The 12,736-nt window shown below is 48.1% G+C and overlaps 1 protein-coding gene across 15 annotated transcripts in view; it reads left to right on the plus strand.

The window, feature by feature from the left end:
* The first annotated feature begins 1,858 nt into the window (after positions 1-1,858).
* The window catches only part of RBFOX2 (RNA binding fox-1 homolog 2), a 174,146-nt gene continuing 163,268 nt past the window's right edge, over positions 1,859-12,736 (plus strand). For all 15 annotated transcript variants that reach the window (XR_003988961.1, XR_003988968.1, XR_003988959.1 and 12 more), the window contains exon 1: positions 1,859-2,056. Coding sequence is in view for 9 of the 15 variants with exons in the window: in XM_030469129.1 (XP_030324989.1) it covers positions 1,859-2,056 (198 nt within the window). In the remaining 6 variants the exon portion in view is untranslated. The remainder of the gene's footprint in view (positions 2,057-12,736) is intronic.

The raw sequence follows: 12,736 nt of genomic DNA on the forward strand, positions 1-12,736 counted from the left end.
CAGTCTGGCTCGTTTTATCAAACCCAGTGAAGATGAATGAGACATGTGTCTACCCTTGGTGGGTAAGCAGACAAAAGCTGCATGTAATTGTCCTCTGGGTGCCTGCCACTCCGTGGGGATTTGTAATAGTTTTGAAAAAAGACATTTTCTTCATCACTGGAGGAGACAAACTGGCACCTAAGCACAAAACATACCACTTAAAATAGCTTTTAATGTGGTCTGGAAAACTATTTTTGGATCAGGAAAAATGTGGTGTAAGGGAAGACTGGAGTCACAAATTGTAAGTGTCACTCAAACCCAAAACCTCTATCATATCATGAAGATCAGCAGATGTGTAAAGACACACCAAGATAACCTAACTGGTCCACAGGCTTTGTTACACATGGTGATATTTGAGAAGTCAAGAAGGGTTTCCTCCTATGTGCAACAACTCACAAATACCACCTACATTCCTGTTTTTTTCCTTTTCCTCCAAAGCCTTGGCAGGTGAAAGAAGTGTGCCATTCCCATTCCATAACAAAGCCAACCACAGGATTGTATCATGATCTGCAGATTAGCTCTCCATCAAGCTGCCAATGCCTTCCAGACACCTTTCAGGACAGTGTGGGCTGCCTGTGCCTTCCCCATTCCAGAGCAGACATTGGTCGGTGCTTTGGTGTTACCAGACAGCAGCTGTGGAACAAAATCAACTTCATGTGTCTGTTGAGGAACCCAGATTTGTTTCTCAAGATCAGCAACGTGGAGACATACAAACGGAGCAATGAACAAGCTTCAGGACTTTGAAGACTGATGTCTCCATCTGGATGGTTGGAAGTCACCTGCAGCAGAACAAATGAAGAGCTTTATATAAAAATGCAGGAAAAACCCATGGAGGGGGAAAGCAGATCATCCCTTTTCTACAGAAATCAGACTGCAGCTGTGGGTCAAGCCCAGAACAGCACGGAGGAAGCCTGGGAAAGATGCGTGTGGTGAGCGATGGGAGGGTGTGCAGAGCTGGGACAGCATCAGCTACCAAGTTGGGCACCACCCCCCCTCCCCAGAAGCTGGATGCTGCTGAAGCAAGGCATCAACTGGGCACCCCTCACCCCAAATTCGCTTCAGTTCAGTGCCCCCCCGCACCAGCAGAGCAGTGGAAAACCCTCCCCAGAAAGACCATCCTGCGGGAGCAGGGACAGGAACGCGGCTGTGGCCACGGCGGGGGCTCGGGAGACCCAGCTCTGGTCCTGAGTCCCTGCGGCCAGTGTGACTGCTCCCAGCCCTGGGTCACGCCGGATCCCCAGACCCAAACCGCGAAGGCTCCGGCTCAGCCCGGTTGCAAAAAGCCGCCGTGAGGGGCAGGCACAGACTAGGCCGCCTTCCCGCTTCAATCCCCGCGGCTGCCCGCAAGAACCGCGCACTGGGCTCAGCCCAGGCTGCTGGGGGCCGAGGCAGCCCGGGTGCGGGGCCGGGCGACGAGGGGACGGGACAACCGGGCGAGCGGCCATTTCCCGCCGCCCCGTGCGGCTCTGCGGGCGGCCTCTGCCCCGCGGCGGCCCCGCCCCGCCCGACTCCGCGCCCGCCCCGCCCCGCCCGGCCCCGCCCCGCCCGCCACAGCCGAAGGTTGCCGAGCGGGGGTCGCGCGTCTCCGGCGGCCCGGCCGGCGATTTCCGGAGATTGCCGAGGGGCTTCGGCCCCTCCCCAGTCGCCGCCGAGCCCGTGGCTAAGGCGCTCCGGTGGGTCGGAACCCGCCGCGCCCGCTGCTTCGGTCGCGGCGCGGGGTTCGCCCTCCTCCTTCTCCTCCTCCTCCGGCCGCGCCGGGCGTTGCGGTGACAGAGCGGGGCGATCGCGGCGGGGGGCGGCCGGGGCTCCGGCGGCGCGGATGGCGGAGGGCGGTCAGCCCCCGCAGCAGCAGCAGCAGCCACAGCCGCAGCTCTTGGCCGGCGGCGGCGGCGGGGCCGCCCGCGGCGTGAAGCGGGAGTCGGAGCTGGAGCAGCCTATGCCCGGTGGGGACTGCGCTGAAGGCGGCCACAGCAAGCGGCTGCGGACAGAGGCGGAGGCCGACGGCGGCGGCATGCAGGTAGCGGGCAGGGCCGGGCCGGGCGGGCCCTCACCGGCTCTCCCGTACCGGCGCTCGGCGGGAGGCGGACGGTGGGGCCGGGCCGGGTCGGGCCGCCTGTAATTTCTCTTAGCGGGTTCAGCGCCTCGCTTACGAGCGTGAGGCCCTTTCCCCCTCCGGGAGCAGCGGCGGGGAGCGAGTCCCCTGCCCGGGGCGCAGCCCAACACGTGGGGCCCTCGGGAGCCGCCGCTGGTTCCGGAGCTCCGGGCACCGCCGCCCCGGGGGAGACCCCTGGGAGGCCTTGGGTGGCGGGGTTGGGAACGAGCAGGGCCGTGTGGGTGGCCTTGGAGTGGTCTGGAGAAATCCCGGGTGGTGCCCGGGAAGGGGGTCGGGGGGCATCGGGGTGGGTGTCTTCCAGCTGGGCACAGGAGCTGCCAACAGGGTCTTGTCTGCCAGCGTGTTCCGGTGGTCCCAAAAACATTGCTCTGCCCAGGTGCGTCTGCTTTTGTGTTTGTGGGGTGATGCTGCCAAGGTAGTTCAGCTTTCCTTTGTCTCAGGGTGTTGTACAGGGTTGTTTTATTCTGGCAATCGCTCTGGCCTCTTTTTGCTTTCGTTTCTTGCAACGAGCTCTTTGGAAGCAGTGTGATTTACTAATCTGAACTTGTTTCTCGTCTCACCTTTTCTTGAGTTGGTAAGAGCTGCAGAGAGTTTCCAAGGGGAGCATCCTGCCCTTTCTCTCCAGGATGCTTCTCATCTAGATGACAAATGCAGGCCAACGATCATCCCTTTTTATTTCCCAGGCTGTCCCCAGTTTGCACGCTACAGATTTTTTTTTTTTTTTTTTCAATAGCTTGCAGCAGGAAGGTTTTATTTATGGTTCTGTCTGATGTTCAGCCTTTCGTGGTGTTTTCTCCGCCTCACAACATCACTTTTTTCCCCAGCGTGATGGTGTGGGCTGAACGGAGGCTGGAGCTTCACACCTGAGTGGTGTTGCTCGTGCTCCTACAAGGGCCAGCAAAAAGCCATGCCGTGCTGTCTAATCCTTCAAGTAGTATCTTCTCCCACACGTAGGTGCCAAGTATGAGTCAGACTACATGTATAACAGTGAGGAGAAAGATGCTCGGCATTGAAGGAGTGCTTATATGTTGTGTCTTGCTAGGAATTATGAATGAACATGGTGAAATTCTTCCAGCTCTTCAGAGTCAGACTGAAGCACTGCATAGCTACAGGAGAGGCACCAGTTTACCAGCACTTAGTAGTTAAATTGGTTGGTGTTGGTAGAGACCGCTGGTAAATCAACTAAAAAGTTGCCGAGGTGGGGACTTGAACTGGTTTAACATAATGGTTGTAAAATTTAATTTTTAAAAAATTGCTAATGAGTACAATTTCTCTGTACATAAAAGGCTCCCCTCTATGGTTACATTGAGGAAAGTCTTATGTTACCTTTTCAATGAATAGTACATGATATTAAGATAGCAGAGCTCAGCCATGGAGCTACAGCAGCACATGCACACAGCAGTGTGTCATACTGGTGGCAATGGTCATAGGGATCAGTTGTGGATCTTGGGAGAAAGCTGGGGTTTGTTTTCATATCAAACAAAATCAAAAGATGATATAGATGTATGTATGTGCATGTGCCCACACACACACAGACCCTTATGCCCAGAAGTTTCCCTTGACTTTTTGTACTGATAAGAGCTGTGGTTTATTTATTTGGAAAATCTTCTCATGCTTGTAAGTAAGAAATACCAAATTTGAAGCCAGACTTACAAATAATATCAGAGTTAGAAAGCATGCATTCTTTAAGGTTTGGGAAATTCAGTACCTTTTTACCTAAAAGTCAAAAGACAAGATAGCTCTTTCTGAGCATTTCTGTTTGGATGCTATATTCCTTTCAAGTATCTTATTTTAGAATAACGAGTTCTTTTTAGTGAATTCTCTTATGTTTAGTTGTATGTAATGCTTACAAGAGCAATAAAGAGGCTTTTCTTTGTTTTTTATTTTTTTATTTTTAATTTTTTTTATCCCACTCCCTCACCCCACCCCTGCCCACGTCTCCTCCGCTTTCTCATAAGTATTAGAGGCTTTCTGGAAGCTGGAAATAGCACCAGCAACTGTTGCACCTTGTTTTTCCTGCAGATCCTGTCAATTTTCTGCTTCCTGTTCCAGAGCTACAGGCTGTTGCTGTGTAAGCTCTGTGACCTCCTGTCTCTGGGCTGACAACGAGGAATCTTCCAGGGTGCTACACTTGCCGTGGTTTCTCCTTTGCATAACCCCTACCTACTGGTGGTGCAGGGCATGAACACGACTTGTAATACTGAAATAAATCACTTAGCTGTAGAAATTGCTAATGCAACCATAAAAGTAATATATTTTTGTTTTTTTAAAATAAATTATTGACATGAAATATAAAATCCAGCCCATAGGAAGATGAGATAGTAGAGAGTTATTCAGAACCTGGGGCAACATGTGCCTTAAGGCTTAAAGTAGCCCTTACATTTACTGGGCTTCTTGCTTTCTGCTGTCACAGGCCAGCATGCTCAGACAGCTTATGCAGTTAGGGTTTCATTATCTAATCCATCTCTGATCAGGTCGGATAAATGGGGTTTGGACAGTGCTGATCTTGTTAGGAGGGTAGGGTAAAGCTGCTTGAGTTGGGATTGGGACAAATCGGATCATGGCTGCTATCTGCTTCTGGGACCTATTTCAGTTAATCATGGCGTGGGAGGATAAAGGTCCAGCACAAACTCCTGCTTTTTAGCTCCCTCTGGTCCAAAAGTGGCAAAAATCAAACACCACCAGCCAGGAATGTTTCCTGGAAGTATTTGGATATGTTTGCAAGCTTTGGGAGTGAAGGGCCCCAAAGGTACTGCTGCTTTTTAACTCTATAAATGCTAACTAGGAACTAGCTTGCTCTCTGCTTTCTGGCTTGGATCAGTTGAACCCGCTGGGTCAGCTTGGTGATCTGGGTAAAAATAGTCCCTAGCAGAGAGGGGAGTGAAAAAAAAAAAAAGAAAGTTATGTTGGCTTAACTCACTTGCGAAACTGCACTGAAATGCAGTTGTTGATGCAGCTGTATTTGGTTCTTGTCAGAAGAGGTTGGCTGCTGCACAGATGGAAGAGAAAGTACCCTTGCAATAATCTCTTGCCTCCTCTGTTCCTTGCATGATGAAAGATGAGAAACCTTGTGGCTAGCTGGGAAGCATCCCTTCTTTCTGGAGCTTCAGACAAAGCTGTAATTCCAGGGTGCTGTGTTTGTCTTCCCCAGTGAGGTGTGCCAGCCTGTTTCCACTGCTGAAGAAAGTTATTAAAATATCTTCTGGTTGCTCTGTGTGGTGCTGAATGACTTTTTCAACTCCTCATTTTGTCTCCAATCTCAGTTTTGATTCAGCTTTTTCATGGGGTCTTTTTTATGGGAATAGTGAATAAAAATAATGAAAATGTTAAGGGGGTTGGACCAGATGATCCTTGAGGTCCCTTCCAACCCGACATTCTGTGATTCTGTGAAAATAGCCAAGGGTGCTATGTAGCTGGAATCAGACACAAGGTGGTGTAAACAGAGCTGATCCTTGTTCCTGTTTCACTGGATCCCTGAGTATTTGGGGAAATTACTCTTCTGCAGCCCTGGGCATGGCCAACTGGTCAGGGAAGCTGGTTAGTGCCGCTGAGGTCCATGTCTTATCCAGTCCACGTAAACTTCTAGTGGCAGCAATGAGTGATGACTTTGTGTTGTCATTCAGGCATGTCTGGTAGGGTTCATAAAGATGAGTAGTGGTGTTGAGATCAGTCCCCTGTGACTAAATAAAGACGTAACAGATGATAAGTCTTTGCTCTGCAAGACAGCCTGCGGTTTCTCTTCCTACCACGAGCCAGAAGATGCTCTGTAACACCCTCTGCCAGCTTGACTCCTTCCAAGCATAAAGACTGGAGACCCTGAATGGCAGCATGCCACAGAAAGAGGAGAGCAGAGGAGATAGTGCTGGTGCTTCATGACAACCAGTGTCCTCGTTCAAACTATGGCCCATTTGTGGCTCTTTAGAAGAGGGAGAGAAATCTCTCTGCTGCTAATTTCCAAAGGCAGATTTGGGTTTTACAAGTAAGAGGGCTGACTGGGATTGTAATTGAGAAGGAGACATGGAATAACAGCTTTTGTGCTGGGAGAGACCCTATGGAAACCTTTATTTTTAAATCTTACAGGAGAGAACATCTAGTTCCAGTAAATCATAGAAAAGCTGTGTAATCAGGTTAGCTTTTTCATCCCTCTTATTATTCATGACATGACTGTCTTTGTGAAGAGATGCAGAGCAATATAGGAGATAACAAGGTATTCTAGAAAAGGTGGAGTTTTAGTTTTTAGAAGCTCACCGCTGCCTTGGATCCAGGATGAGGTTTCCTGGGATGCTTTTTGGATAGACTGATGCAGATGTGATGAGACATAATGAATCATCTTGGAGTTTGTTGTTGTTTCTGTTGCTTTTGTCCTTTGATTTTTTTTTAATTTTTAATTTTAAATATTTGAGTGTTGTGAGTTAGACCTGACTCAGTCTGGGAAGACCTAGAAAGTCACCAGTTCAAAGAAAACATTTGACAAACATAGTGAAAGTTGGGATTTCAGAGATGTTGAGAGCACTTTAATGTTGGCTCTTTTCTTGCCGTTTTGAGGAAAATGAAAAGCCCAAGTGAAGTATCTTGGACGCTGTAGTGCCCTTCCAGTCTCTGTCAGTGTTTCTCTTTGGATTTCAAAGGTTTGTGCTTGAAAGTGATGGCTGTGGTTGTGAGGTTGCAAGGTGAACAGAGGGTCTGGCTCTACTGGGTACAGTTTCCTTCTGCATATGCGTACCAGCTGTAGACATATGCTTTTTATTTTTCAGAATTCCCTTTAGAAACATGAGTGTGCTGGCATTTTGCAGGAAGCCTAGGCTGCTCTCCCTTGCATTTTTAAAAGGTTGCCCACCCAGCTGAGTTCAGAGCAAGGTGCTTCTCTCCTGGGCACATCATGTGGAATACCCACTCTCTGTTGGCTTTTCCTCCCAAGGGCCTGCCAAATGGGGCTCCCACCTTGCCTGTTTGCATCAGGGGTTCACACCTCTGTTTTGAAGACTGTTTTAAAGAACTGCTGGTGGTTCAGCAGCTGTGTTGCTGTGCTAGCTTCTTGCTTCATCATGGCTGAGCTGAGGGCTTTCAGTGGCTCTGCTGTGTTGAGGCTGGAAGCAGCAGGAATGCCAGCAGAAACACCAGAGATGCAAAGGAGGCAGCAGTTAAATAAAATGAAATGAAAAAAAATTAACTGCTTCATTTGCACCAGTGGTAGGAAATCCTAACTGAAGTGAAGATGGGTCTGAACTGGATTCTGTGTGTGGTCTGTGGCCCTGTGGAGACTGCTGCTGAAGGGCAGGCCCCAGAAAAAATAAAGCTTGTTGCTATCAGCCTTTGGTTTGCTGCACAGGAACCTCTGACCCTTTGGATAATGTTAGGGGGTCACATCAGTTGGGGATGTTTTAAAATCTTTCGCTCTATGCTGATGATTTGTCTCGTGGCATGAAGCAAACTTTAGTTTTCATATGAGGGTGGGTGTTTTAAGTCGGCTGGAAGCTTCTTATTTAATTTGCCCATCTTGGATATTATGTGACCTGTGTGTGTGCTTTTGAAATGCGGTGGCTGATGGATCAGAGGAACATCCAGAAGTGAAGTGAGAGAAGCAATTAGAGGTAACGAGTTCCAGTTCATTGAAGCATTCTGTTGATCTACATTTTACAGTGGTATTGAGTGGACACTGGAGTGTAGTTGTCATGAGATAATCCCAATGTTTAGGGATTAGAGCTGCTTGACTGCATTTTGGGCCTTAACTCCCTTTGCTCTCCAGTAAATTTAATTTTGCCAGCAGTATTTTCTAAATTCAGAAAAATGCTAGTTAGAGAAGTGTATAGGTATTTTCTCCAGCATGCTTCCCGCTCCCTCTGCTTCACTTTCCTCAGTGCACCTCATTTTTCCCAGGCTGAATCTGAAACATTTGGAGGAGCCAAGCCCAGCCCAGCCGTGGCAGGAACTTTGCAAATCCTCAGCATGCTTGGAATATGCCACCATCCTGACCCAAAGTGCTTCTTCTCAGGGCTCTGCTGAACCATTCCTGGGCACTTTTCCTGCAGGAAGGCTTTGCTTTGAGAAGAGCCCATCGTAGATTGAAGTTTCTGACCTGCATTCTCGATTCTGGAGGATTTCCAGGGTGTTTGGGAAGAGGTTCGTGAACCATTCCGATCTCTCCCATTTGTCTTGTCATGTGTACATGCAGCATCCATCAAATCCACCCTTGGCAGCTCTCTTGCTGAACTGAAGGAAATGGGATTCTAACTCCTTAGCAATGATACGATGCATTTAAGTATCTGCAAAGTAGGAAGAATTGTATACAAAGGCCCCCTTGTTTAACGAGGGGCAACAGCAGAACTTGAGCTGGATCCAGCGTCTGTTTGGGCAGAGCAGGAAACTTTGGCAGCTTCTGCCAGCTCAGTTGATGCGACACTGGTGTTCAATCATCTATGCCATTGCCACCTCCTAACCTTTGGAGTGCGGGCAGAGTTTACTTGTGATTCATACCGATTAGAAAAGAGGTCATGAGATCTTTTACTTGCATCACTGGGGTAGGACAGTGGGATTCGGTCTGGTGTGTTTTTGAAGTGGCTGTGTGTTCCTGGGGCTGTTGCTTGTGTTTGCCTTTGTCTAGGAGAGTTCATTGTACAGGAAGATTGGATGGTTGCTTCGAAGAGTGTGGGCTAGAACCAACTGTTGCTTTTTCTGTAGGACCTTCTTGGGTTTTATCTGCCCATAATTGCCTCAGCAGTAATGCTAGCGTTGGCACAGAGGTGGGGAGGAACCTGCATCATTTAAGAGGAGGAAGAAAACCTACAGCGTGTTAGCACTTTTTACCGTCTGGCTGTACGTAGCTAAATTTCCTTTAATAGAGAGTCTAAAGAAGCAACCTTATGTGGCATTTCTCTGTGTTGCTAATATCAAAATATTCTCCCCAGAGGCCTTTGGGGCTCTGGGATCTGGATCCAGCTCAGGTTTTTTTCAAGGGGCTGGAGTGTGTGCTCTTCTAGCTGAGGCTTTCTGCAGATTTTTTTTCTCCTGCTATTTTTGTAGGAGATTCTTGCAGACATTTGGGGTGGTTGTCATCGTTGGGGGCGATGCCCATGAAGAAAATCCCACCAAGGCATTACTTAAAAGCTTTGATTTAGTGCTGCATGTGGGCTGAGAAGAAGCTGTAGTTGGGATCCTAGGCCTATAATTTGGTACTGGCATTTGTTGTTCCCTTGCCCGGAGAGAGCTGGGAAGGTCGCCTTTCCCCCATCCTGTTTATCCCCCTTGGGCAGAGGCAAGGCAGGGCTCTGCCCTGCCACAGATCTGTGAGCCTTCTCCCAAGGGCCCTGGTCTGCAGGCAGCATACCCAGGAGTGGCTCTTGGAGCAGCTGCTGGGAGGTGGTGCTTCTGAACCGTCTCTGCCTGGCTTTTGGATTTTATTCTGTTCTGTGGCGTCGCTTCTTTTTTGTGGGAAGAAGAAAGCGGGGGGAGTACGTGCATTAAAGAGCTTCTCCTTTACCCGTCATACTCTCCTGTCCTGGTCCATCAGAGAGAGGTCTGTCAGAGCCTTCTTTTCCTAGCCTTGTCTCATGATAAAAGCCCTGTTGTAGCCTTGGATCAAAGCTGGCTCAGATGGAGTCTGTTTTGTAGGTGTTTCTCGTTGCCTGTAGGCATCAGTTCTTCTGGAAGCTCAGCTTTGGAGTGACCTGGGGCTCTTTGTAAGTGGTGCTGCTTCTACTGCCCTGAGTAGAACCAGCCCCACAACCTACCTGGGCAGATCTGAAAGGCTCATTCAGGGAGGGAAACCTAGACTGTGGTGTTCCTGCAGTAGATGGAACACTGGGGTATGCAGAAGGAGGTGGAAGTTGGCAGTGTGGTATGGGCAGATGTCCTGGAGCTGCTAGGAAATATGAGAGCAGGAAGCAGGAGTTTATGTCATGATAGCCTCAGGAATGATCTGGATCATGAAGGAAATGGAGGCAATAGAATGTATGCATCACTTCTGGTTTGCCAAGATCTGAATGTTTCTTGGGCAACCTGCAGGAGAAATGAGTTGACTTCTGCAGTTCCTGCCTGTCCTGCTATTTGTTATGTCCAGGAGTCGAAGTGTGTAAAAGTGCAGAATGCCCTCAATGCTCCAGTTTTAGGAAGATGTGTGTTATGCTACAGTGATGCTGTGGGAGATGGTGTTCATCCTGGATGGTCAGAAGCTGCTGGATGCTGCCTCCTCAGTGCAAAGGAGCGAGGAGACAACATACTGGAGAATGAGGGCTGCCATGGGGTGCAGCCAGGGAAGATTTAATATGTGATGCATCCAGCATGACAGGGGCTGGAGTTCATACCCAGCAAGTGCCCAGCAAGAGGATGTGACAAGGAGGTAGCGTGTGAGGTCTTAATTATGTGGTCATACATTTTATGTTTTTGGAGGTGACTTCATCTCTGTAAGTGCATTAAATGGATAATGCTTACTGAGAAGCTATTAAATCCAGTGATAGTTTTGTTACCAGTTAAAATGGGTATGAGGTCAGGCTTTGGACTGAGAGCTATTCAATATTTCATTTCTTCCTTTTCATCTCATATGTGACCCCAAACTGAATTTACTGCAGATAATCTAAACCTTGTACTGAATGCAGAACTATGAATTTTTAATGGTCTTTTCTGTGGTACTCTCCACTGTAGTGTGGGTGCTTTACAAATACTAATGATCGTATTTTTGCAGCTTTCCTGAGAGGCAGAAAAGTTATATTATCTCTAATTGTAGAAATGAGGAATGAAACTACTGGTAATAAGACCGGTTTTGGTCTTTTGGTAATTGATACCTGCAATGTGATTTGTGTTTTTTATTGTAGCTGGTGGGGTTTTGGTAATGTTTAAATCCTAGATCTGCAGCTCTCCACAGCTTCCACTGTATATATCTGAAGACCTACCCCTTCCACAGGCTGATCCTTAAGTGTGTAATGTTGGGCAAATGTAAAGTGATGTTGCCTTCAGCTTTAAAAAAAAAAAAAAAGTGGAAAAGCTTGAATTGAGTAACTTGGTTGTCATCACAGCATCACAGCAAAACTTTACTTGCAAGATGAGGTTTGAAATCTAACTTTTTAAAGTAGAAGGGGTATTGCTTGTCTTTAGCTGCAAAACCACATACCTTTCGATTTTGGCAGGCGTTTTTCCTCCTCAGAACATAGCACTTCCTAGGCTTGAATGAAGTGGGAGACAGGAAAAAGCAGCATGTAGGACTGATTTGTTGTAACATCCCTGGACATGAGGAATCAAGAAGTTGCATGGGTAGCTGTAACTGGTGTGTTTTAATCCACTGCCCCTAGCTTTTGCAGTTTAAATACTATTTTGGGAGGTAATGTAGCTACCTTACCTTTTGAGTTAAAAGCATGTTTCGGTCTTTCAGCAGGCAGAAAGCTGCTGTGTGGACAAGAGCAGGAACCAGCTCTTGACCTGCTCCTTGTGCTGACTGCATGGGGACCAGCAGCTCACCCCCCTTTCCTGGTGACACAGGTCTCAGCCCGGGCACTTGTGAGGTTAGTGGGGAGGAGGCAATCTAAGGCCAATGTTGCTGGGGAGCTCTTGTGGCACATTTGGGCTGCAAAACAGCCCAGCTACTTGGTGTTCAGGTGTCTGAATTGGATGATCATGGACTTGGTACCTCCTTCCTTTGGATTATTAAATAACGTGTCCCTGATGTGTCCCATCACTGCCTGCTTTTTATCTCTTCTGTGTTAGTGCTTGGTTCTGTTCTCTCCCTAGATGAATATGGTGCATAGAAAAGAGGGAACCAGAAATGTTCTGTATGGCTGAGGCTCTGTCATCTGCAGAGAGCCTTGGAGGTTTTTGGACTGAATTCTCTATCTCCTTGCCAGGACTGTCATACTTTGACACTGGAAGTAGTATAAAGCTGTAGGGGAGGAAAAAATATCCCCCATCCCACTGCTTTTTCCCAAGAGGAGGTATAGACCAACCTGGCACTGCCTTCTTTGTACCTTGGTGTGTTTTCTAGGAACTCTTGCTGCCTTTAAGTGATGAGGTGAGGTGATGCAGGAGCCCTCTCCTGTGCTCACACAAATCCAGTGGAGAGACCTGGCATCTGCTAATGTCACCAGCTGGATCTAGCAGCTTTTTCTCAGTATGACCTTTATACCTAAGTACTTCTTGGAAACTTCTGGCTTCCTGGGCTGCTTAGATTTCCCTAAGAGTGGTGGTCTGCATGCTAAGTGTCTCATGTTGTGAGAGCTGGGTTGAGAGGGCACAGGCACAGACAAGAATGCAAAGGCATCACTTGCCAGGGTGGGATGGATTCCACAATTGGTGGTAGGTGCTTTTGTGAACGGGGCTGTATGATGGTTAAATGTCAGTCATGGGCTGGAAAAAGCTTCAGAAAGGAGAAGGTGAAGAAAAAAGGGGATGAACCAGTTGTGGATGTTGGTTTTTTTTTCAAATAAAGAGGGTTAGTGTTTCCAGCTGTCTCCTTCTCCCAGTGCCCACTTCTGACCTGTGAGTTAGTCTTGTCCAAGAATTGGACTGTGGTCATGGTCTTGGATGTGGTGAACAAGACATTCATGTGAGTATGTGTTGTCTCATGTATGTGTCTATATATATCCATTTCTATGTGGCTAT

The sequence above is a fragment of the Calypte anna genome, chromosome 1 (assembly GCF_003957555.1).
Source record: "Calypte anna isolate BGI_N300 chromosome 1, bCalAnn1_v1.p, whole genome shotgun sequence".
Taxonomy (NCBI): Eukaryota; Metazoa; Chordata; class Aves; order Apodiformes; family Trochilidae; genus Calypte; species Calypte anna.